Genomic DNA, 26,058 nt, shown 5'->3' with positions numbered 1-26,058 from the left:
TAACTTTAAGATTGATGTCCCTTGACTGGTAAGGTCCCCGATGGAGTAGGTCGTTTTGGTGTGTTTTTTTAACTCCCTTTTTAAAAATCAACGAAAAAAAGAAAATGACAATACTTTTTTATTCCGAACTTTTAGGCTGTGACTGTACAAACCTGCTTTATTATTATTGTTGAACTAAGAAGTATTTGGGGATGGGGTTTCGTTTCTTTTCTTCCCCCACTAAGTTAGTCACAAACGCTCCACCCTTCCTGGCTTCCCTCCACCCTATCGATCCCCCAAATATTTTTCTAAAAGGTCTGCATTTTTCTACTTTCATAGGTTTTCAGTCCAAGACCCCACTTCCCCCTTCCTCCCATCTCAAACTTCTTTATTTAAAAAAAACAAAACTTTGTTGATGATGTGAATGAGAACAGTGAGTCCCCCGTTGCCTTTATTTTTTTCTCCACATGATTGTAATTTTATGCTAAACGGAATGGAATCTCTCTCTCTCTCTCTCTCTCTCTCTCTCTCTCTCTCTCTCTCTCATTCACTCTCTCTTAAGATTTTTTTAAAATCCCACAGAACTTTGCAGCATGATCACCTTCTGATTTTTTGTGGAAATATTCTCAGTGTGGGTGTACATCTGACAAATTGGGGTCCCCTGGGAACGGAGCGATGGGACAGCAAATATCCGGAAGCAGTTTCTTAGGAGTTAGTTTGAAGAAATTCACGAGATTTCCCTGTTCTGGTTAAGGAAGAGGAGCTCTGTCTGGAACGTGTTGGCTCATCATGCTGTTTTCATTCTTGTCTTTTGAGAAAACCAGAAAATAAATTTGAGCCAAATTTGCCCATCCTGTTGGCTGTACTTTATAAGTTATTGTTGCTGAGTGATTGGGAGCTGTCCATCAGTGAGGAGGGAACTTGCAGTTTACTTAAGAAATTGCATGTGTGACAAAAGCAGCTGGCAGAGTGTGGTCGTCCCCTGAATGGAGGGAGGGAAGGCAATTAGGGGGCTGCGTGGTTGGGGCTTTTTACTTGTCATACTAGAGGCTCGATGCTTTTGTTACCACCATGTAAAGGGAAATGGCAGGTTTTGTTTTGGTATTAAGGGCCTTAAAGATTGCTGTCAGACACTTACACAGGAAGGCCGGATAAGTCCAGGAAGAGGGGCCACGGAGCAGTATTTTTAAAAAGAAGAAGAAAAGAAGAAAATTAAGAATTCTCACTTTTTTGTTGTCTTTAAGCTCTCCTAGCCCTGTGTGTGTGGGGGGTGGTGGTGGTGGTAATTTACTTGTCCGGTGTATTAACCAATTGCTTAAAGACCAATGTCATGACAACAGTCCTGTGGTGGGTTTGGAGATAAACAGCTGGGCAATCGGTCAGTAAATTAAGACTATCTCCTCTATGTTAGGTGCCCGGCTGCCAGAAAAAACCAAACCTTTGCCACTGGTCTTGCTTCAAGCAAGTCAGGTCCAGGATCCCTTGGGGCAGCAGGGGTGTTTTCTTACCTGCATGCAAATCGGAGTGTGTGTTTGCTTTTGAAGAGGGTGAAATGATTTAACACTCTGGGCAGAGTTTTGTCCTCTTCAAGTTTCTTCTGTCTTTAACCCCTCCTGGAGCAGCCACCTTCCCACACTCCCCTCCTTCATGTAAAATTGGACTCTTTCAGGCTGTGATGTCTGTCTAAGTCTCTCAACTCCAATTAAGTTAAACCCACATGTACGTCCCTGGCTCTGGATCCTATGAGAGACCCAGGAAAAGTAAGTCGCATTCGTAGGGTTCAGGAAATAGCCTTTGCACCCCTTTGCGCGCGCTTTCTCTCTCTCTCTCTCTCTCTCTCTCTCTCTCTCTCTCTCTCTCTGTCTCTCTTTTTGGGGAAAGCTTACAAAACAGTCAAAAAGCGACTTAGCGTACTGACTAATGGAATGCCAGTGAACACAGGAAGCTTACATCCTTCTGCTTCCAGAGAGGTCAGTGGAGGCTCTTTCAGGCACACTCTCTTACCTGGAATGAAAAGAGGGTGTGTGTGTATGGCAGGCAAGGCCCTACCAAGTGTCACTCCCGTGTCACTGTGACAAGAAAATATACTTTTTTCCTCCCTCCCCCTCTCATCGCAGCCCTCTCCCTAAGAAATTTGTTTTGAGGGATTTGACAATCTTGCAGATAAAGTGCCTGCCTACTGTACACGGTTGATCATTTTCCCTCATGGCTGACCGTAATTTCTTAGCTACTCTTAGCGGTAGCTCTGTCCCTGCTGCCCAAGGTAACGGGTGAGGGAGGGGACTTTGCTTAGGTGCCCTGAGCTGGCTGGGGAAAATGGGCCTTCCCCCTTTCTTTACGGATTTTGTAGTGGTAAAAATGAGAAACTAGAAGGAGTTTTTTCATTAAAAACATTTTTAAAAAAAGATTTAATTTGCAACCAGTTGAACTAGATTATTAGGTTTCTTTTTGTTATGTTTTTATTTTTTTGTTTTGGTTTTGGAGGGATGTATGTAGAAGGGGAAGGATTAACAGAATAAATGAGAGGCAATGTGAGAACTAAGCGTTTGGGGCTTACCAGGGGAGAAACTTGGAGCCATCCCCATCTTTTAAGATGCTTTTTTCCGGCTCTTTAAGAGAAAGGGATAAAGGGAGGGGAAGCAGGGAGGAAGAAGAAAAGTGAGAAAAGCAGTAAGGGAGGAGAAAAAAAGCTGGCCCAGTCCCATCTTGAAGGTACAGAGAAAGTTTTTTTTTTTTTTTTGAGGTGGAGAGAAAGAAAACCAAAGCTATTATGTACCCTAGGGATGCAATTTTAGTGGGAATGGAAGATTTGAGTGGGAAGGGGGGCACAGTGGCCTCCGGGTTCTCTCTTTTCCAGCAGTTGGGCGGTTGGCACCTCAATTTGAATTGCTGGGTGAGTAGTGGTGTGTGTGTGTGTGTGTGTGTGTGTGTGTGTGTGTGTGTGTGTGTCTGTTCATTCGTGTCCGTGTCCTTGCTATGGTCTTGACCATTAAACCTCTGTGCTTTTTTTTTCGCTTTCTTTTTTTTTTTAAATTCATATGGTGGGAAAGAAAAACAAAACGAGAATAAATGGTCAACTCAAGCTGTGCCCTTTCACGATGTACTTTTCATAGCCGTTTTTTGGGGGAGGGGGAGAAAGGGTTAAAAAAAAGATGGGGTGGAGAGAAAGCCTGACTTTCATCCCAATCCTTAACAGTTATATAGCATCGCAGAGCTGGCTCCCCAAGTGTGCGTAAGCTGGAATCTGGAAAGGGGTGGTGGGGTTTGGGGGTTTCTTCTAACAAATAAATGTTTCTTCTTTCACCCATCAGGGTGGGCCCCATTGGAAGAAAGAGAAGGAAAAATGACATTGCCTCAGAGAGGAGAGTACTTTTTCGAAGCTCGAAACGCTTTTTGAGCAATAAGGCTTTTACAGTAGCAGCGCTTGTGTAAACTGTGTATTTTGGTTTCATATTTAATGCTAACTTTCTGTTGCTCTGTCTTTAGTTGTATTTATTTTCGATCTCCAAATTTAGATGCCGGCCTTTTTAGGGCTACAGTCTTGCTTGTGGTGTTTGTATTTTCTAAACTTAATATAAAATGTGTTTTGGAAACGTGAGCAATAGGCTGATGACAGCCCACTATGCTGTTAATGGTTAGGAAGAAGGCCCTTTTCAATACCAATTTTGAGTTTAGGGTACATTGCACTATGTTGAACTGTTGGGTCAAACCCTTTGCCACAAGCTGTAAGGGTGCTCTCTTGAATTTGGAGGTGATTCCTTAATTATCTTTGTTATGACTTTGATTATTATTTTGTTGTTGTTGAATGGCCAAACAGAAACATGCAGTAGTCAGTCAGTTCTTCGATTTCGCTGTTTTAGGGAAGAAGTGAAATGTACTACAGACAGTAATGGAGTCCTCATGTTTTCAAAATCATGATAAATCCTATATGTCCTTTTAAAACACAAAGTGGTAGATAGTATGTCTTGGTTTTCCTTTCTGGTTCTGTGCAGCTTTCCAGTTCAGTGTATGATTGTGTAAACTGGGAAGAATTGTGGGGAAGAGACTGCAAATGTATGAGTTGTGTTGCTGACATTTCCTTCCCAGCACAGTCTCCTGTTTTCAAGATTCCTGAAAGGTTGCAACTCTTCAGTTTCCTCAAATTACTTGGGTGCTGCTTTGGTGACGGTTAAATCTCCATTCTTGATGTCGTAGAGGAAGGGAGTTGCTTTGAAAGGGTAGATTCCCGACTGCAGTGATACAGATATCATGATCTTTGTATTGTCACAACAGGCTGCTGCATCGGCATTTTCTGGAAGCAACAGAGCCTGCAACCTTATATTTTTAGGAAAACCTCCCCTTTGTGGTTTGGGGTTGGTGGGGGGCCCGGCTGAGCTATGTAATGGAATTCTTTCCTTTTGCAATATTTTGGAATGTGATGAAATCCTGATATGCCCTCCAGATTACATACTTCTGCACACATTTGAGGATTTTTAAAAAATTGAACTTTGCCTAGGTCATTCCCTTGTTCCCTTAAACTTCCAAATCAGCCTGGGAGCCGAGGGAGCAGCAATAGCGTCCTCCCTGCCCCATTGCCACTCTGTATCCTTCCCACGTGTATCATGTATGGAAGCTGCAGAGCCGGTGAAAGCATGCCACACTAACGGCAAAATAGAGCAGAACAATGCACTTCCGCCTTTGCATTGTCTCATTTCAGTCTGTCTTTGCTGAATTCCTGCGGAATCCAGAGTTTGGGCATTTGTGACTGTTGGGCCACGTGAAGACCGTCATTCCTCCTTCCAGTTTACCGCTCTTTTCTAGGGAGAAATTTACCCATTTTCTCAAGAAACAGCTGTGTCTTGAGTTTTTCTCAGACTCCATGTGGCAGGCATTGCATTTCAAATACGGTTTAGATTCAGAAGTTAGGCACAGGGTGTATAAGAAAAAGTAAAGGCATTTTTATACAACTTTTCATTGTATATAAATTAGAAAGGTGGGATCAGATTTTGTTCACTCTTTCTTGAAATCCCCAGGATGTAATAACCATTATATACTTACAACTTACTCTAAATCAAAATTGGTGATTTCCTTTCCATTATATTTAGGATTCTGTAGATTTGGGGTTGTTGTGTTTCGGGTTGGGGGGGCTGGCCTGGAAATCATTATTTTTAAAAAGTTGTTTTCAATTTAAGCGTTTGGATTTCTTCATTTGGAATAGGTTAGTTTTATTCCTGGCACTGTTTTGAAAATCTGCTCTCCTAGAAACAGCCGTCCGTACCCTCTTACCCAGTTCCCAAACATTTTCTGCACATTCGGACACGTAACAAGATTGATTATGTTAATGCCAATCATTTAATTTCCAAGTAGTAGAGAAATATATTTCGGGAAGGTGGAGATTGCAGGTTCCTGAAAATTTCTTAGGAGTGAAGTGGCTGGTTCTTCATCTCTGAGACCTAGTGGAGGATGAGGACAGTTAAAGAACCTGGTGGCACTGCCACACCCCCTCACCGACCTCCGGGATGCTGTGGCATTGCTCTGGGAGGGAGACAGGCTAGAAGAAAACCCTGGGACCTCTCTGGTCAGGAGCGAACCTGGACTGGGCTGGCCAAGACTTCAGCCTGCAAGTGCTTTAAAGGGTAGTTGGAGGGAGTGGGGAGAGCACAATAGGATACTTTCTTTTTATTGGAAAATAAATGAGAATGAGTGGAAATAAATTATGTTTAATGAACTTAACTGGAAGTAATTGTTCAAGAGCCTGTGAATGCACAGCTTTGCTGGGCTGGGCTTTGGCTGCGCTTCACAAAGCCAAGCAGCTGGAGCACATCTTTATTTTCCAGGTTTAAATGTTCCCCTCCGTGTGCTGCCACCCCCCCCCACACACACACACACCTCCAGCCCCCCCTCCCTTCCTCCTTTTTGGGGATTAAGGAAAGGTCATGAAGAAGAGCTGAATTTGGCACCTTAGACCCGTAATGCTCGACTGTCATGTTTGGTGTGTTACCATCTGGGTTGTTGTATTATGGAAGAGGAAGGAAAATAACGTCCATAGGCTTAGGATGGTTTGAGTTAGTTCTATGTATATGCATGTGTGTGTGTGAGAATTTGGATGAAAATTGACTACACATTTATTCTCTCCCTGCCTGCCCTGTTGATTCATTTCGTTGCAAGAAGAATTTTAATGCCTGTGTGAGTACATGAGAAACTGTGAGTCGGCAGAATTTTATAGATGGCAGGGAGAATCTTCTCTCTTCTTCTTACTGTCCAAATGCATTTGATTGGGATGGGGGGAGTCAGCCATTGATAAGCAGCACCCCAAATGTCAGACTCTCATTGGCTGCAGACGATATGACTGCAGCTTTGTGTCCCCATGATGCCACAGTACCCTGGGCAGGGGATGTCGGCTGTGTGCTAAAGTTGCAGGGTAGGTATTTGTTTCCAGCATCCCACAGGCGTACTTCCTTTCTCTTAACCACCTTATTTCTCCAAGCAAAACTCGAACCCACTGAAGCCTTCTCTTTTTTATTTATTATTTTCCACAGGCAGTGCTGTAATTACCAGTAGAAGTCTTGTCCAGGGAATAATGTTCCGTTAGCTGGGGGTAAGGCCTTAGAAAGGAGCAGCGTTCAACCATGCATGGACCCCGGCCACTGCCCTAGATGGGTCCTCACTGGCTGGGTTTCTGATAGGCATGAGGGGAGAGGGAAAAATGATTAAAGAAACCCATTTGGCCAAAGGTAGAAGTCCACCTGCCACCCTTTCCTCTGTGTATGCAGGAGGTTTGCAATATACAACAGCCAGATGTTCACCTGTAAGTTGGGCTGGGACTGTGTGTGCAGGTTTGGATCCAGCTTGCTCTCTGTGTCTCCTTGAAGTGGTGCGAGCGGCTGAAGTGGTTGCTAATTGTTGGGGCAATGGGTTGATGAGGTAGGAGGCCTACCTTTGCTGACCATTCCAACACCCTCTGGCACATAGTCTGAAAAAAATAGGACTGCTTGAGTCACCAAGGGCTTGTTGGTGCGTAAGAAACAGCCCCTAGTTCATCACCAGCCCCTCCTCTTCACCAGCACTCCGTGGCTCCAGTGACGTACAACATCTGTTAATGCTTTGCCAGTTGCCATTGGCCTTGGTGCAGCTATAGTAAGCGCATGTGGAAAGAGGCATTAGAGATAAGCCGTAAACCCATTTTTTATGTAAACCTAGAGTGAATGGTGCCCCTTCCTGATGCCAATTTCAGACCCTGGGAGGGCGGTAACCTAAGCCCACTGAAGACCTTGTGCAGCCGCCCTGGGGAGGGGAGAAGGCTGACAAATGCTCCTCTGTGCTGCTTTTGTTTTATTGTGCTGGACTCGTAAAGGCACTTTCTGGCCCCATTTTTCTTCCACAGAAAGGGAGAGCAATAGGGGAGCATTGAAGAGGAGGGCCGGAGGAGAGGCAGGGCTAGCAATGGCTCTATTTGTTTTCAGCGTCTGTTGATTAATAGGTTGTGAGGTGAATGGCAAGCTTTCATTCCCTTTGGGTTCCCCACAGTTACAGAAGGTTGAGGGGTTGGGGTTAGAGGAGGGCTAGCAGGGGGATCTAGAAGTGCCTGCATCAATCTTTCACTTGCCTGGTTCCCAGTCATGGGCAGCCTTCGGACGATGAGGGTGGCATGGCCAAGTTATAGAACACTAGGCTTAAGGGTTCTCGAGAGGTCAGAGGTCAGCCACAGGGCCCCCACCCCCACCCCCACTGTAGTTGGATGAATACTTGGGGTGGACAAGCTTTGTGTGCTTTGAGGGCTGTTAAAGGACCTTTCTTTATAATTTAACTATTCAGTGCTCAAAACCCATGGAGCTTAATGAACAGAAGCGGGAAGGCTTGGCTTTGCGTAACAGCCACTTCTCCAGGTAGAAAGCATGAAGCCTGAATGATTTAAAATCAGAAAAGGATTTGGGTTCCTTTTAAATAGATATTGTGTACACAGTTTAATGGGTTTGGTTTATTAGCTGACTTTCTTGTAGTTTCTGGTCAGCGTGAACTGACCACGTATGTGTTTCTATCACCAGGACCCGACCTGGCCTCGTATTCTTGTGTCTCTATTGCAGAAGCAGAAACATCTCATTACATGTCTCTGCACCCCTACCTCCCATGATCAGCCACAGGCTGTAAAACCCCTTGTAAAGATACTTGATGCCCTATGGCAAGGGTGTCCTGGCGGAGGCAGGGAGCCTAAAGCCACTCCTAATTTGGGGTGTTTGGGTGCGGGTAGAGGAGACATTGTTTGCTGAAACTCGTCTAGGTTCCAGAGACTGGTAGGTGGGGGACAGTTCCCACTGTGAGTCCCGAAGCATCTGTATCCAGTTGGGAAGGTTGGCCCGGGCTAGGCTTATGGGGTGCAGCTCACTCCATCAGCATGACAATGAACCCCAACCCAGTGCCAGTCTCTGCAGTCACAGGACGGGTGGGGAGTCAAGCGGGTGAGGGTACAAGGCCTGGAAACACCACCTGCCTGAGGCCCGTGACTCAGGATAGATTTTCTCATCTGCTCTGTGCAACTAATGACAGATTGTACTACTTCATAGGTTTGCTGTGAGAACTTGGTAGATTGCGTGTGTCATACCCAGCACACGCTGGTACAGAGCCCAGGCTCCACTGAATGGTGGCAGTGGTGAGCTGTTTTGCTGCTGACCAGGGAGCATTAGCAACAGTAGCTCAGTGCTCTTTTCCCCGCCCTCCCCTCAGTTAATCTAGGCAGGGGTTCTAGGTGATTCCACGAGTGAGTTTTAGGTGCTGATGGTGGGGTGTGTATGGGCAACTGTGATGGGGAATACTTCATGGAAGTTTGCTTTTTTCGTGGCTCAGGGATTCCTAACGTTCATCATATTCTTAAAGAGTTAAATACCAGTAACTTATGCTTCCCCTGCAGCTTCCCAGGACTGCCACCACCACGACCTTAAATGTTAGTTAGCTGTCACTGGAAGTAATGATTTTTGTCTCCCCACATCGTCTTGAAGCCACATTTAATATTTTAGATAAAGCAGTTCCCCCAAAAGACACCTGGTTTTATATTGTACTTGTTTTGCCTTGAACGCTGGATCCATCTGTAAAAAGATAAAAGGGGGAAGAAAGATGCACGTTTCAGACGGTTGGTCCCACTGACACTCCCGGTACAGACCGTGGCTTTAATTTAGACTTGCTGGGTGCATTTCTGGAAGGTGGTCTGTGAGAAACGGGCTTCTCACATCTGAATTTTCTTAGGGTGGCACAGTGTTGAACCCAATCCTTAAAGACATGTTGAAAGAAGTGGGAGCTTGTGGAAGAGAAGAAGGAAAAGTCTATGGGGCATTTCCTATTTGAGTGGTTTTGTGTTTCATTTATGTCAGCTCCTACCTTCAAGGCCCTCGCCCTGATTCTGGAAGGACCTTGGTCATCGTGACTTATTTTTATTTACCATTCAACTCTTCTGTGGCACTCTTAATTAGCATAATAAAGTGACTTCTTTCAAAAGAGATATTAAATACCTTAACGAATTGAATATCACGTTTTTAAGAAAGGCATGCCTGAGGGAGACTGGCCAGAAAACATCCATATACTCTTGCCCCACAGCAAACATCCTTACCTCTGCAGTAAGGAATGTGAAATCTGCGGCCGCGTCGCCCCCTGTCAATTTAATTAGAAGACACTGGAAGGGTAGCGAACCCCGTCTTCATTGTGCACTCACCAGTAGTATTCATTGGGTGGTATTTCCCAAAGCTTCCTTTGCGTTGCATGTGTAGCTACATGCCAGCCACTGTGCTAAACACTTGCAGGCATGCTGTCCTAATTTTCACAACAACCCTATGAGGTAGACAACACTTCTCACCTGGAGTTCACAGAGACAGAAGCGAAGGCCTGAGAGAGGTCACACAGTGAGACTGGGGAAGTAGACTGTAAACCTGGTCTTTCTCTTGAATTACAGATTCACTCTTGGTCATGATGTACATGCAGTGGGCCCCCAAACCATTTGTAAGGCACGGTGGTAACAATTAGCCTGGATGGTTTCTGAAGGCTCACCCAGCTCTGTTCGCTGATTCTGCGTAAACTCCATTTAAAGAGCTCTGCCATTTACTGAGTGAGATGAATCTGTGAGGCCGGCTCTCTCCTCTTCTTGTAATGCTCGCAGTTGCAATTGGATGGTTCTTAGGCAGTTTATGAGATGGTGCTCACCACTCCGCCATGCTGGGCGTGACAGGGGACATGGGCTTCTAGAAGATAGTCCTTTTCCTTAAGGAACTTAACTAAAGTAGGACCAAAAAAGGTGCATACATGACCCCAGCAGCAGGCATGATGGGACATAGGAAGAAAGGGGTTCTGAATATGAGAGAGAGAGACGTGGGCATTTTTGAGAACATCCTCCCACTGTAAAAGCAACCCAGGTACCCGCAGGTTGGATGGCAGAAACAATTAGACCCTGGTTCCTGCAGGACTGACTGCACCCCCCGCCCCTTGGCTTGGGAACCAGTCAACCAAGAGAGATGTGTGGTATTGTTTCATAGGGACCTGTCTGACGTGCAGCCATGATCAGAAAAGAGCCATGCCCCTTTTCCCTCCAAAGCCAGGCAGCAGTTAAAACTTCACATCCCCTTCACCCCACCCCCATGCTATGAATCTTTGACTGAACAGGAGCAAACCTATTGGCTAGGCTCAGGTGTGCAAAATAATGTCAGGACAAGGGCAGCCAGGACCAGTGCCCAACTTCTGTTGGAATTGCCTTCATACATGTATCTAAATTCTACACACACCCAGTAAACTCCAGTGTTGCCCAAATACTGTCTTCATCCTTTGCCAGACAAGTAAAGAAGGTTCTGCCCTCATTTCCGATTAGTCTTCCTTGGAAGACAGCTGTGGAATTTGTGCTTCTGTACTGCAGACAAACCCATGCCATCAGGCAACTCCTTCCTAACATCACTAACAACAATAATAAAGCACCATTCTTGTGCTTACCTTGTAATGGGGTTTGTGCTAAGCCCTTTCCATGGATTCTCTTAAGGGTTAGGACCTGATTAATGATTAGGACTCAGGTGTCTTAGAACCTTTGTGCTCGCTTATGCCTATGCCTGTGTGGCTCTCTGGTCACAGGGTCATAGCTGAACAGAAGAGCCACCTGACACTCAGTTGGCACACCCAAGATGCCCAGGTCCTGTGCCCAGACCTACTCAGTCGGCCCCCTACTGAGCGATTTCCTAGGATTGCGGATCTGAATTTGTGATAAGCATCCTGAGAGATGCTTCACTCATCCCGGGTTGAGTTGCAAATGTCACTGCCCACGCCCAGCCCCTTACTCCCATCATGGGTTTGTACACTTCCCCCTTCCATTGTGTGTGGCAGTCCCATTCCCTGAAAGCCCTTCAACCTCTAGTGCCAGTCTTCCCTCCTCTGGGTTATCGTCTTCCCACTAGTCCCACAGTTTTTATACACTTAATTTAAACTGTCTGGGACTGGTCTGCTTTCTTTCATTTCAGCGGGTGTGTATCTTTCCAACCAAATAGAAAACTTCTGGAAGGCGGCAGCAATCACTTTCCTTTTCTCCGAATGGTCTCTACTTTATCTGACTCTGTCTGTCCCCCCCTCTCCTTCCCTCTCCCTTTCTCTTTTCCTTCACACCAGCACACAGTGGGAACTTATTTGTTGGTTACTTCTCAAGCTGCTTAAACAGAAATGATCCCCTAAAAGAATCTTCCGTGTGTGTTCATAAGATGCTGGCACTAGCCTTGGGGCAGCCCTTCACTCTGCTGACTTTGGCCTGCCCAGGCCTTCATGGCTGCTGACTAAGGATGTGTTTTGGGTCCCAAAGCTTCTTCCTCTGCTTTGGTGCTTTTAACTTCAGCGCTTTAATTGCAAAATGATAACTCATCATGCAAGGCTCCTATGAGCAAGTAGCTGCCCTCATTCTCCAAAAAGCGTCCTGTTGTTAAGGTATCATTAAACAGGATTGTGGGAAGCCTGACTTTGGCGTGTCGTTTTTGTCTGCAGCATCAAGGCCATATTTTTTTTTCCCAAATATACTCTTGAAAGAATTAGCAGCACCTTTTAAAGATGCCTTCCCCACAACTAACTGTGGTAAAATACTCTTTCCATGTTATACCGCTTCCTCACCTAGTGAAAGAAAAGGACAGGGAGAAAAACGTGTGGAGAACTAACTGTGTGGTGGGGCCTGAACTCCAGAGGCGCTAGTGGGCAGCGCGAGGACCTCACTTCTTTTCTTTTAATGCAATTCCTTGATGTTAATGCAAGTTGTGCCTTCCTAAAAGTAATAAAAGGAAATGAAGACACGTTCTGAAATGAAACTTGACTCTAATCCATTCATCATCTAATACTAGCCTCTTTATCTTCCCTGGTACCTAATCTGGTTAAATGTCCCTGTTGTAGGATTTTAGTGAAAATCCTCTATTGGGAATAGGGTTTTTTGCAATTGGATTACTCTCAGTAAATGGCCCAGTAGTTCGCTTGTTTCAGCTTAATTTTTTTTCTTTGTGATCTTGCTGGGCTAAGTTGTAATAGCATCGTATAGTGGGGGGGGGGTGGGGTGGGCTGAGAGTGGTGGGGCGCGGTAAGGAGACAAGAATAATTTGGGGAGGTCTGGTCATGCCAACTAGAAAAATCTTAAAAATGCTTTTCTTTTTTCCCCTGCTTCTCTCCGCCTATCCACCCTTTCCAAACATAAAAACCCCTGGACTTTGATTACTGGAACTGCCCGTTTCTAAAATGTATACCTTTTATTAGCCCAATTCATCATCATCCAGTTAATTTATTAGAGTTCCCCGATGACTTCCTAATGAAATTCCTAATGAATCAGGGCTGCTGTAATCTGCATAAAATATGCAGGTGCTTGCTTAGCAATTTAGAGCTTTCTGGTAAAGTTCACACCCCCAACCAGATCTGAAGTGGGGCTTTTCATCCATGCTCTCTGTAAAGGATTGTAGCTCGCCTGCTGGTTCAAGGGGGGGGGGGGGAGGAGATGATGATGGATGGATAAGAAGTCTGGGTGGGCGGGGTTTGGGCCCCACCAGGTTTCTTGCATCTAAAGGTTTTCCAAGCCTGCCTGCCTCCTGAAGGTCCCTCTGGTGGGGCCCTGGGGTAGGAGATTCTCTCTCCCCCCCCCCCCCCCCCCATGCAGGAACGCAGTAGACCTGGGAGATTCAAGTACCCACTTCTGATTTACTTGCTGAAGGGAATAGTGCAAACTCTTGGGCTCCATGATGGAGTGGTGGTGGAGAAGGTGTTTTAAAACCAGGCTCAGTGGTAGAAGCTGAAGCCTACCTACCCAGGGAGCTGTCTCACAACTGTTAGTTTTCCTATGTGGATTGGGGCAGCCCTGTGCATTGGGGCAGCAGGGCTGTGCGGAATTGAGTGCATCTTAGGACACCCAGGTGGGCGGGTGTGGTTGGGAACCCACGGGCCCTGTGCTGCTGAGGACCCTGCTTGATGGTGTCTCTGTTCTTTTCCTCCCCACAGTCGAACAAAGTGCCAGTTGTGCAGCACCCTCACCATGTCCACCCTCTCACACCTCTTATCACGTACAGCAATGAGCACTTCACCCCGGGAAACCCACCTCCACACTTACCAGCTGACGTAGACCCCAAAACAGGTAGGCCGCGTGTTCTGGTGCCACCAGAGGACCTGCTGGGGAGGGGGTGGGGGAGGGGTTCCTGTTCCTCTCCTCAGTGTTGAAAAAGGTCTCTGGGGAGGGACTGGTTTTCTCTCTCCCGGGCAAGTCCATTTGTCGAGCTGAAGATCTCTAGAGCTCCAGGTACCCCTGGAAGGGGGTGGTGGTGGGGCTGTCGTGGGAACCTGGCTATGCATCATTCAGTGTTTTTTCAGGAGTAGCTTATAATTCCAAGAGCCTCAAACAGACTTGGAGGCAGTAACAGTTTTGGAAGCATCGCATAGCCTCCTTCTCAGCTCCTTGGGAGTATAAGCCCTAACAGCATGCCTCCTCGAAGCCCTGGTTCCCTTGGTGGCTAAGGGACTCCAGTCACTTAATGATGACCTGTTGCTGCAGCCTCAAGAGACCACATCGGTGCTGATTTATTTGGGTCCTTCCTCCCCTACAATATCCTAGGTGTTATCAAGCCCATTTTACAGATGTGAAAACTGAGCTCCCAGGGCTTCCTCATTACATTATACAACAACCAATAGGATCTCAGACAGAAGTTGCCATCTCTTTCAGCCTCGTCCCCTTCTTTCCATCCTATGTGCTCACTGACTGCTTTTTCCCCAAAGGGAAAAGAAAGAACCTACAACAAGATTTAAAACAAGCAGACAGCCCCAGCTCATGGTGGGGTGGTCTTGGGAGAACAGCTAAGGCCAGGGTGTATCTTTCAGGCTGGGCGCTGTACTGGCTGGGGTTTCTCTTTCCAGTTAGTTAATTAGAAGGATGGATTTTAAATGACTATTCCATATCACTTTGTCAGAGGGAATTGTTTGGTGTTGGGCTGACGTAGACTGCCTGCTCAGGCGGCTTTTGCTGCCCCTGAATGAAGCCACACATTAGCTGGTTTTTACCAGCCTCTGAGCCCCCTTTGTGCTCATGGGGGACTGAGCCTGGCGCTCGGATGGCTAGAGGGGGCCGCCAGCCGGCCCCAGGCTCCACGAGTGAATGGCAGCATCAACGTCTCATTTAAATAATGGTAGTACAGGGAATAGCTTTTAAATGGTTATCGTAAAACATATGATTAACGTCTGCGGACTGTTTACTTTTCCTCTGCGAACATTCTTTCAAGTGTGCGAATGGCGTGGTGTAGGGTCCAAGCCCAACTAAATCTGTTTGGTTTTTGTAATAGAGAGAAAGCAATGTCTGCATGAAAATGTCACCCAGGGAGAATTAATTTACAGATTAAAAGCTTCCTGAATGAATTTTTTTTTTAAATGTAATAGTTCTAATCCACGAATACTCAGCTCATGCCCTTCAATACTGCTTTCATTCTGTGGTATTGTTCATTTGGCTTCCCCCCGTCAGCTCCTACGTCAGCTCCTCAGTGTCAGAATCACTCCAGCACTCTTCCTTTCTAAGCATTGATTGCTGGATGTGCTCTCGTGGAATAAATAAATGCTCCTGTGGCATGGACCTTCAGGGCTGAGCCCTCTGTGTCTTGTGCAGGCCCTTAGCCCCGTGACACATCAGCAGGTGGGGTTAACTCACACCAGTGACTCTGTCCTCTAGAGAATTAGTTTTTGAAGTGAGTATACCAGGCCTCCAACATCTTGTCTGCTCAGGTCAGATTCTCTCTTGTATAAGATGCCGTGGGATCTGGTGAATTTCCCCTACAGCTCATCTTCTAGGCTGAGGTGGAGACATTCTAGAGGAGTTAACTTTTTTAAAAGACGGCAAGGGTAACCTTTCCAGAAGCCGTAACACAGAAAGTATGTCAGAAACCAAAGTAACTCTCATGCAGGCAAGTCATTAGAATTAAAGAGAGTGAAGAGCTAAGTTGTGAAGGCAAGGGGAATTAATGCCACTTGATCATGTACTATGTGCCAAACCCTTTAGATTTTTTTTTTTTTTTTAATTCAAATAATCACACCAATCACATGAGGCAGAAATACCCAGGATGGCATTTTCTGAGTCTTTCTCTGTTTACCTAGTGTACCGATCCATCTAGAATGAGACAAACCAATTATTCAAACTGGGGTGGAGGGATTAAGAGATGAAATTTACCGACAACTCTTACGCTCATAATTGCAAAAAGGACCTCTTGCTAGGATTACAGGAGGATGTCTCCCTTCACACGTTCCCTGTTCCCATCTCCAGACAGTTTCTCTTTCCTTCTTTCCCTCCGTTGTACCTAAAATGCTGTTTCTTCTCTCAGGAATCCCACGGCCTCCGCACCCTCCAGACATATCTCCGTATTACCCACTGTCGCCCGGCACCGTAGGACAAATCCCCCATCCGCTAGGATGGTTAGTACCACAGTAAGGAGTTCCATTTTTTAATTTCCTTTTTGTTTCTTACATGGGCATGTTTATGATTTATTCTGTGCATGTATGCATGTGTTTCAGAAGACAGGGTTGGTGAGGGAGGTCATTGGGAGTCATGGGGGAAAGATTCCTTGCTGAGATGCCCTGTGGGAGAGTGGGCCAGTCAGTAGCCACTGGATGGATGATGTAGGGAAGGGGTATTGATACTTAGTGTTCTGAACCTGTGGTTCCCCAAACCTCTCGGTTCCTCTCAGTGAACTAAGGTGCCCTAAGGTACTGAGGGAGTCCAGAAGGCACTGAGGGCGTCTGCCCAGTGAAACTGGTCATGGCACCTCTGCTGGTGGCAGCCCAACCTGAAATCCTGCCCTTGGGTTGAGCCAGCAGCGGAGGGACAGCAGTCACGACCCATTGTTGAAACCCAGGACTGGGAATGGGAGTCATTCTCTCACAACCCACAACCTCAACCCCGTCGCGACCATGACTCCAAGGTTGATACCAACAGTGGAAAGTTTTGTCTCTTGAGAAGCTCCATGTTATTAAACGAGCATCTCTCTGACATTCTGCCTGTTAAACATGCTTCACTGAATTATGAGGGGTGTCGTGGGGCTGCCAGACTCTCACTCCAGCATGTGAGGCCTTCCGGATACCAGCCCCAGCTCCCAGCAGTGCACACCTCATCCAACTGCCTTTTGTGATTTGTCTTCCTATCCCCACGACTGGCTTTTATAGTACCACCCATTAACCTTCCTTAGACAACTTTAGAAGTGTTTTTGAAAATCAGGGTAGAAAGGCGTTTAATGCATATTCATACCGTGTGTGTATATATGTATGTATGTGTGTGTGTGATATGTTTTGTGATTTTGTTTTTGTGTATATATTTCTGCATGTTTATCTGTGGTCTCTACTGTTTAAAACACAGAACAATTTATTGAATCCTAACAGGTATAAATAAATCCTGGTAAAACGCTCAAACTTGGGTCTTGGAAAGATAGCCTTTCGTAACCTTAAAGAAGATATAATTTTAGATTGATTTCCACCCCATGCCACCCCCCCACGCGCACACACACACACACACACACACACTCCCATTCTACCCTTATTTCTCTAGTTTCACAGATTCTACACTGTGTTTTTTAAAAAAACAACTGCATTATGTAGTTGCTTTGCTAAATACCAACCCCGAGTGTAGTTTCTGTTTATTCTTTTCTCCTTAACTTTGTTTGGAAAGGTAGACATGGACCATGGACATGAGCTTGTGTCCCATTTTTTTCCTTCAGTAGGTGGGGCCATTCCTCAAATACTTCTCAGTCATCACTTGCCCCATTCAGCTGATGGGGAGATATTTGAAGGCTAGATAAAAAGGAATAGCCAACTCAGACAACCCTCTGTCAGAAAAAGTTGTGTGTCTTTCATGAGGATGCTATTTTGCATGTTGCTGTATTTTTTAATTATTGTAATGAGGTATGATTGTCTATTGGTTACCCACAATTCTTCTTGGGGACTCTCCCCCCCGGTAACTCTTGTCAACACTTGTTAATTTGACAAAAGGCTACAAATTAAGCTCTGTTAATTTAATGTTTTCTCACCGAGATCTAAATACCGAAAGAGGCCCAAAGCGCAACTGAAGTCCTTTGATTCACTGTACTTTATTTTGGTATAAATTTACATTCATTATTGTTTTCCTTTGGATGTGTAGCCCTCAATTAGTGTGATGGCTCCATTAAAGCAAGCGAGACTTCGCCTTTAATTATTACAACAAAACACCTAGTTTCAGCTTGGGGAGAGGGTCTCTATTGACATAAGCAGAGGTTATAAAATTTAATTAGCCATTCCTATCAGATTTATGGCATTCAAATTGTTCTGTGTTTCTTCCCTTTGATCCTTCCTGTACAATCCCCAAGATTTTTGTTCTGATCAAATGAGAATAAAGCTTACTGTGCAGAGTGAACTTCTCCTTTTTCTTCTTTTTCTCTCCCCCCTCCCCTTGTGTGCACTCTCTCACTTTGTAACCCCCTCTTTGTAGGCAAGGTCAGCCAGTGTACCCAATCACGACAGGAGGATTCCGTCACCCCTATCCCACAGCTCTGACTGTCAACGCTTCCATGTCCAGGTGAGTTCCAAGAACCGGGGCCTTCAACTAAGGGTGACTTCTCAGAAAGTTCTCTAGATTGCTCCCAGGCCATCCAGGCACATGTGGTTCTAATGGTGTAAGACGCATATAGCATTAGACTTTCCTCCTACTGAAAAATTATCCTGAACTTCCCAGGTAGGTGATGGCGAAATTTCAAAGTAGAATTTTTTTTTTTTTTTAAGAACATAAGGGATTTTTTTTCAGTTGGGAAATATTGGGGAACAGTGTGTTTTTCCAGGACCCAGCCACTCAAAGTCAAGTCGTTGTTTTCAATCTAGTTGTGGAGGGCGCAGCTCACTGGCCCATGTGGGAATCGAACTGGTGACGTTGGTATCCTGAGCACTGCGCTCTAACCAGCTGAGCCAACCGGCCGCCCCCTCAAGGTTGCATCTTTGAGTCAGTCAATTGAACAGCATCTTTTTTTTTTTCTAAAGATTTTATTGGGGAACAGTGTGTACTTCCAGGACTTTTTTCCAAGTCAAGTTGTTGTCCTTTCAATGTTAGTTGTGGAGGGTGCCGTTCAGCTTCAAGTTGTCCATTCAGTCTTAGTTGTGGAAGGCGTAGCTCAGCTCCAGGTCCAGTTACCGTTGCTAGTTGCAGGGGGTGCAGCCCACCATCCCTTGCAGGAATCGAACCCACAACCTTGTGGTTGACAGGACGCGCTCCAACCGAGCCATCTGGGAGCTTAGCGGCAGCTTAGCTCAAGGTGCCGTGTTCAATCTTAGTTGCAGGAGGCGCTGCCCACCATCCCTTGCGGAATTGAACTGACAACCTTGTGGTTGAGAGTTTGTGCTCCAACCAACTGAATCATCTGGGAGGCAGCTCAGCTCAAGGTGCCATGTTCAATCTTAGTTGCAGGGGGCGGAGCCCACCATCCCTTGCGGGACTCAAGGAACTGAACCGGCAACCTTGTGGTTGAGAGCTCACTGGCCCATGTGGGAATCGAACCGGCAGCTTTAGGAGTTAGGAGCACGGAGCTCCAACTGACTGAGCCACTGGGCCGGCCCAGCATTTTTTTTTAATAGGAGTTTAAGAAGGCAGGAAGAAGTAGTTAGAACATGCAGAGTTCTTTAAAGTGTTGTTTCCCTGTTGCCCTATACTGGATAAGGAGGGAAAGGGTAGAGGTAATTTTATTATTATATGAAGAAGAATTTGAGGAAAGGTTATTGGTCTTTTCAAACTCAGATTCTTCAGCATCAGGAAGCAAGGACACCCCTCTCTAAAGTATCACTGTCCAATAGAAATACAAGCTGAGCCATACATGGAATTTTAAATTTTCTGATAGCCAAATTTAGCAAAAGTTAAAAAAAGATAATAGGCGAAATTATTTTTTAGTGATATATTCAACCCACTATAGTCAAAATATTATCATTCTGACATGTTATCCCTGTAATGTTACTGTGAATGAGATTTTACATTCTTTTTTTGTGCTTAGTTTTTGAAATCTGATGTGTATTTTGTACTTAACAGCATATCTCAGTTTGGACTGGCCACGTTTCAAGTACTCAGTAACCACACATGGCTGGTAGCTACCACATAGCCTGTGGAACTCTGAATCTTTGAGAGTTAAAAAAAAAAAAAATCATGTGCATATAAACATTCATATATCCTTAAGCATATAACTACATATACAACATGCACGCATATACCCACATGTGTGTCCCTCGATTTTCCTAATCCCCTTTTCCTCCCTGTAATTAATTCTGGCTAATTTTTCAGTGACTGCTAGTTTATTTACAAACTGGTTGGCAGCAGTATGTTTAAGTAGTCACTAATTGCTCCTAATGATAGTTTTATTTTCTGTTCATCTGATTTTCAGTCAAGTTAATTAAATCGGTGGAGGTTTAGACTTTCCTGACGGGCTGCAACAACTAATCCATGTTGATGATGGCATATGATTCAGTTAGCATGCATTACATGGCAAGGATGCTGCCCCCCCCCCCCCCCCCCCAGCCTCTTGCCTCAATCTCTGTGGCCAACATGGGTACCGAAGACCAGAGGAAGGGTTGGAATGACAGGCCAACTTACAAAGCAGTGATTTCGGTGGGGGGAAGAATAAGAACCACATTCATTAAGGAAAACAAACTGTAACATATCTAACACCTGTAATTATGTCATATATAGCCTGCAGTTATCAAGATCCATTTCCCACATGTGATAAAGCATGTCAGTTTCCACATCCACACCAGCATTGGTTAGAGAGGAGAATGCTTGTGTGTTCTCTTCTCCAGTGAGAAGAGGAAGGACGTATTCATTAAATAATATCATCACAGCCTCGCAAAGCATGGGACCGAATGGGGAGTCTCTCAGGAGGAGAGCAGCTTCTGAGCAGCTTCTAACCCACAGCTCACTCTCCATCCCAGCATTTATATAATGTGCACCTGATTGCTTTTCATGTTTGTTTATTTGGTGCATTCCAGAGGTTAAAAGTGGTGAAGTAATTGTAGGATAGGGATTGAGGTTAAGCTTATTGATTGAATTATCATTAGAAGGTTAGTGGGTGATTTATAGGTGGGCAGAGGGGGGGATGGGAAGAAAGGTTGGGGACTCCAGGTGCAGGGGGAGGCGGTGATTCCCCAGGTAGGCCTTATGAAAGGTAGCTAGTTACAAAGCGTACACAGCAAATTAAATACATTATTGTGGTAATGGGGCGACAGAAGTATAGGTCTATTATACTTATGGCAGTTATAGGAAATGTAGGCAGCTTGCCCTGTTCCAGAACACCCTTTGATATTCATTCTATTCAGCAGCAGGGCCAGGACTTCTCAGAATTAAGTGATGGGTCATTATACTTTAAACACCATGGAGAAGCCTAGATTGGCAATTAAACAGCTCTTGCTGACACTCACTTGTGCCACCCTGTGACCCCCTTTAGATTGAGATGTTGGAGCTCCGGGCCCTCAGCCTGCTAAATTGGTGCAAGGCTCTTCTCCTGACGAGAGCGGGCTCTGAAATCTGCCGGCTTCAAAGGGAGAGAGATCATGTATAAACCATAATGTGGGTGCACCGTGGCTCACAAAAAATAAGGCAGGGAGAGATGAAATGTTACAAGTGCAACGGGGAAAATGAGAGAATAATGACAAACCTAATGCAACTCAAAGCCGGATTGTTGCACAGGAAAATGCATCCTACTGCTTGTGCATAAAATCAAGGCCGGCAGATGACATCCAGTTAACAGAAACGTGTCAACAGTGAAGTAAAGTGAGAGTGAGTAAGTGAGAAGCCCCTGAGACAGCCAGAAACAAAAATTAGTTGTCCTTAACAAGTTAAGGTTCATCATTATATTCTGGCTTGGAGCCATAATAGCAGACGGGGGTATATAATGAGCTGCTTGGAATTTTTAGGGTGTTTATTGCATTTCATGAAACAGTTGTCTGCGGAAAGGAATTTCTTAAGGAAGTTATGCATATAGCACCCCCCCACCCCACTCCCCCCACCCCACACACACAGTCTCTTTTTCTGCAATACGTTTTTCCGATATACAAGTATATGAACTTGGAGGTTCATTCTTCATGAATGGCTGCACTGGAAATTTTTCCCCACCCCACAAAGTGTACTCAAACTGGGTTGTCTCTCTGTAGTATTTGGTCTTGGTCTCTCTCTCTCTCTCTCTCTCTCTCTCTCTCTCTCGCACGCACGCACACACACTCACTCACACACATGGACAGGGTTTGTTCACATCTCCCCTTCACCCCCCCATATGTCTGTACACATATTCTCATTCAACAGGAATGGAACGTATGTATTTGAGGAATGCCAAGCCTTTAAAATTCACAGTAAAAGCTGCCACTCCACCCACCCCTTCACCCAAGGGCTTCCAAGAACACATATTCTTAACTTAGGTTTCCTCAGAGGTCTTTGAGCAGTTGGAAGGAACAGGGTGTAACTTGGGAGCCCAAGTGCCTCCCAGGGGTTTGCTTTCCATTTTTTCAGGGGGCAGGGGATGGAGGTTGTTTGGTTTCTTTCTCTTATTCTCATATTCATTCATATACTCTTTCTCTCCCCCCCTCCCTCATAGGGTGTTTCTCTTCCTTTTTTAAAAAACCCTAAAAGGGCTCACCTGATTTTTATTTGAAAATTATGTAATTGTTACCAAACTTTGATAGTTTTACATTTGTAAAGGCAGAGGCAGGAGAGGGCCACATCAGGGTGGAATTTCTGAGTCAAGTGTCCACTGTGACTCCAGGTCCCCATCAAAAATCTGCCGTCCTCATTGGTATTTTCTCTGTTGATCGATACAGAGTCAACTACTATTTTAATGTTTCATCATTTTTCAACTTAAAATTTGTTACATTATTTTGGTTGAATGGAAACTTTTCATCTCCAATCAACCTATAGGAAAAACCTTGTAAATAAATACAGGATCCTTTTGTAACAACTGTCGTGATAAATCCTCATTAGCACCTCCCCACCAGAAGTGGCTTCCTAAAGAGTAGGTTGTCATTTCCTGGGTGGTACATGGAACTGTTTTGTTTTTTATTTATTAAAAAAGCAGCAGTTGGCTTCATCTGGGTTCCTCTTCCCCTGGACAGCACTCCCATCTGCTTACTTCCATAACCTTGTCAGGTTGGAGCCTGAAGGCTGCCATTTTGGTTTATGCCCCTTGCTCTATTTTTCTCTACAGTAGTATACAGCAGGTTCCCAAATAACATCTTTTCTTTGAACACCATGGTGTTATATAACATTGAGATGCCATAGGAACCACACTCTTGTTTATGTCAATTAGCCTTTGGTAAAATTGGTTTCGTTAATGTCATTTCACTTAAAGTCGCAGAAACTATCAATGATTGACTGTATGTTCCTTTAAGGGGGTGCTTCTTCTAACCTAGTACAAATCGTGGTGACTCCAAGCATATCAGAAAATGTGAAAGCCTTTTGTCTGTCTGATCTAGCCAGTTGTCGGTTTGCAGATGGGCCCAGAATGTTTAGAAATTTACTCTAAGTCCTGGCTAATTTGCATGGTTGGGAAATGCCAATTCAGAACCTAAACAGTGTTTTAAAGCACTTACCAGAAAAGAGACAGTATTAGAGGAGGCAGCACAAACTTCACTCATCTTTCTTTACACTTCTGTACTCATTTAGAAGGCCTTTTAATGTATAGGCAGTATATTAAGTAAAAGTAATTTAGGAATCCTAGATATTTTAGAGCAGGAAAGGGCATACAGATCAGAATTCAGAGCTTCGAGCATGTGTGTAAAATAGTGCTTTTTTTTTGCATCTTTCCATAAAAGGATACAAACTTATTTAAAATGCTCGTGGCTTATGTTGAGAACCAAATAGGAAATATTTGGATTTTCCCCATCTTTCTGCTTCACGCGCTTCCATTCCTGTCAAAACGATAGGGCGTAACAGCAAAAGGAAAAGAAAATTTTTATTGCACCCCATCAGTAGAATGAGGCCTAATGAGGCATATGCAGCATTGTCAAAAATGTGTGTATCCTTCAGCCGCATTAATATTTTATTTAGCTGTCAATATACAACAAAAGATTTCACCTTTCATTGTAGAGCTGATTAGGACTTAGGAAATTATCTTCTTAGATGCCACTAATAATGCTTCAAAAAAACAAGTGGACGTGTGATTTCCAGCAGGTAGTCCAAGCCTACTTTTCCGCCCAAGTACATGAGTTAAATTTGTCTTTTGCTAAAGATGTTAAAAATCGTAATGTCTCATGTCAGTAACAATAATGAAGGGGAAGATTGGCTTTAATGACATTATGAGAATCATTATGTTTAATTTATCGCTAATTAATGCTGACAGGTTTCATATGCCTTGGGTTGCTTTCATGTGAGTGTTACGTGCTGTTTTTTCTTTTTTCTTTTTTTTTTGTATGTACACATCCCTCCCCATTCATTCATTTTGATTCTGACGATTTACACAGCTTTCTGTCTTCTAGGTTCCCTCCCCATATGGTCCCACCACATCATACTCTACATACGACCGGCATCCCCCACCCGGCCATAGTCACACCAACAGTCAAACAGGAATCCTCCCAGAGTGACGTCGGCTCACTCCACAGCTCGTGAGTGTTGCTCTTTTGATTGCTTTCTCCTTTGCATCATCTTGAGCCTGTTGTTGCTGGTGCAGAGGCTGCTAGGTGGTGGCTCTGCCCAAGGCTGGCCGCACAGCCTGTGACGCCGGCAAACACCGGGTGTTTGTGGGCTCTGGGCTCTTACAAAGAGTTACATGCACATTGCAGGGTTTCATGGATGGCGGCCACTGTGGGGTAGAAGAGAACTCTCTTTTCGTATACTTGGATGGATTGGGATTTGCAACCATGTCCCTGTCCCTAACCCTGTCATTGAATGTTTGGAGCTCTGTCCTATAAGCATGAGATGCCGCCTGAGGTGGACAGCGCCACAGTGTGTTTTTCCCTCTGGCCTGGGAAAATTGTGTATTTGTGAAACTGGAGGAAGTGATGACAACATCTGCTCTCATCCCCCAGCTCCTCCCCAGGCTGTTTTTGTTCCATTTTCCAGGGTGGAAAAGACCAAAAGTGGAAGTGTGCTTTTCATTCAAAACTGCTGGGTGTGGGTGGTGAGCAGCCACGGAGAGGTTCTCTGCTGTGGAGGAAGCTGGATCTCGCAATTGTTTATTGGGTTGTGTCTGTCTATTTTGTCTACATCCAGAAAGCATCAGGACTCCAAAAAGGAAGAAGAAAAGAAGAAGCCCCACATAAAGAAACCTCTTAATGCATTCATGTTGTATATGAAGGAAATGAGAGCAAAGGTCGTCGCTGAGTGCACGTTGAAAGAAAGCGCGGCCATCAACCAAATCCTGGGGCGAAGGGTAGGTGACTCCCTCTCTGGGAGAAGAGGGGGAGAATGGATTAGGACACAGTGAGTGGGGTGACAAAATGTCCCCATCCCCATTTGTTTGGAGAGTCCTTTCCCTTCAGCTATCTGTGACTCCTTCAGCGGCCTTCGTGGAGTCAAGACCAGTAACTACATTGGAATGACAGCCACAGCCATAATCTAATGTGCCCATCCCCAGAGAGGGAGTCCATGATAGAATAACATAGATGACAACTCAAGTTTTCTCTGAGCTCTCACTCTCGTTAGTGCCTGGACCATGCAGACTGTCAATATCTGCACGTTGCACCATTTCTGATGGGCTCGTCCGAAAAAGAAGTCTTATTCATGCCCCGGCCGCAGTGTGGTTTGTGATGTTTTTGCATCTCTCTCTCTCTCTCTCTCCCCCCACCCCCCTCTCTCCCCCTTTGTCCTCTCCAGTGGCACGCACTCTCTAGAGAAGAACAAGCAAAATACTACGAACTGGCCCGGAAGGAGCGACAGCTTCACATGCAGCTGTACCCTGGCTGGTCCGCACGGGATAACTACGTAGGTGGATCATTTTTATCAGGATTTGAGTCTGTCGACACGTGTTGGCTGTCCATATGGACAAAGGGAATGCTAACTGCCACCTTTAATTGGGGCTCCGAACCCTTCACTCTGCCCACTCCTGGAACCATTAGCATCTTGTCCGAGCGCCGGGCTGGAGGAATGGAAGGTCTTGTCTTGGCCACCAGTATGGCTCCATCAGCATAGTTTTTTAGGGAGTAGGCTGCTTTCCAGTGTTCCAGCTCAGCGCCCATGAGGTTGACTTGGGACTGTGCATACCTTCTTGCCCATGTCTTTGAAGACACAGGGCTCTAGGATATGCCCAATGGGGCTTACGTGCTTTTCAGCGATGGTCCGTGGGGTGGTCTTACAGGGAAGTGGGTAGGGGTGGAGGGAGAGAGTTTAATTCCTCACAGGTCTTGCAGTAGGGCCTTTCATCCTTAAGAGGGAAAAATGAAACTGCCTCATGCTGTGGTGCCATGGAAGTTGGAAGCCTAGTTCATCCTGAGGGGCATGATGGGAATATCCCTGAAAGCAGCCACTACAAGTCATCCTTTGGCAGGGACCCAGCAAGGGTAGTGTGAAGGGGTATGTGTTGTGTGCTGTGCATGTTCCTGGGCTCTGTTGGCTGCAGGATTTACCTGATTTCCTCCTGGGTTTTAGAAAACACTGTAGTATTGTTTTACTAATGCAGT

General features: G+C 45.2%; 1 protein-coding gene across 39 annotated transcripts in view; it reads left to right on the top strand.

Moving 5' to 3' along the window:
* Nucleotides 1–26,058, top strand: part of TCF7L2 (transcription factor 7 like 2) — a 192,289-nt gene that overhangs the window by 152,554 nt on the left and 13,677 nt on the right. For 20 of the 39 annotated variants that reach the window (XM_074339028.1, XM_074339027.1, XM_074339032.1 and 17 more), the window contains 6 exons: nucleotides 13,432–13,564; nucleotides 15,786–15,888; nucleotides 17,918–18,004; nucleotides 23,905–24,045; nucleotides 24,653–24,812; nucleotides 25,256–25,363. In XM_074339028.1, coding sequence (XP_074195129.1) covers nucleotides 13,432–13,564; nucleotides 15,786–15,888; nucleotides 17,918–18,004; nucleotides 23,905–24,045; nucleotides 24,653–24,812; nucleotides 25,256–25,363 — 732 coding nt within the window. Of the gene's footprint in view, nucleotides 1–2,718; nucleotides 2,873–13,431; nucleotides 13,565–15,785; nucleotides 15,889–17,917; nucleotides 18,005–23,904; nucleotides 24,046–24,652; nucleotides 24,813–25,255; nucleotides 25,364–26,058 lie in introns of those variants that run through there. The other 19 variants (XM_074339030.1, XM_074339040.1, XM_074339038.1 and 16 more) reach the window with 4 other exon arrangements.

The sequence above is a fragment of the Rhinolophus sinicus genome, linkage group LG07 (assembly GCF_036562045.2).
Source record: "Rhinolophus sinicus isolate RSC01 linkage group LG07, ASM3656204v1, whole genome shotgun sequence".
In the NCBI taxonomy this organism is placed as follows: Eukaryota; Metazoa; Chordata; class Mammalia; order Chiroptera; family Rhinolophidae; genus Rhinolophus; species Rhinolophus sinicus.
The sequence above is the reverse complement of the archived record's forward strand: the minus strand, read 5'-3'. Positions and strand labels throughout refer to the sequence as shown.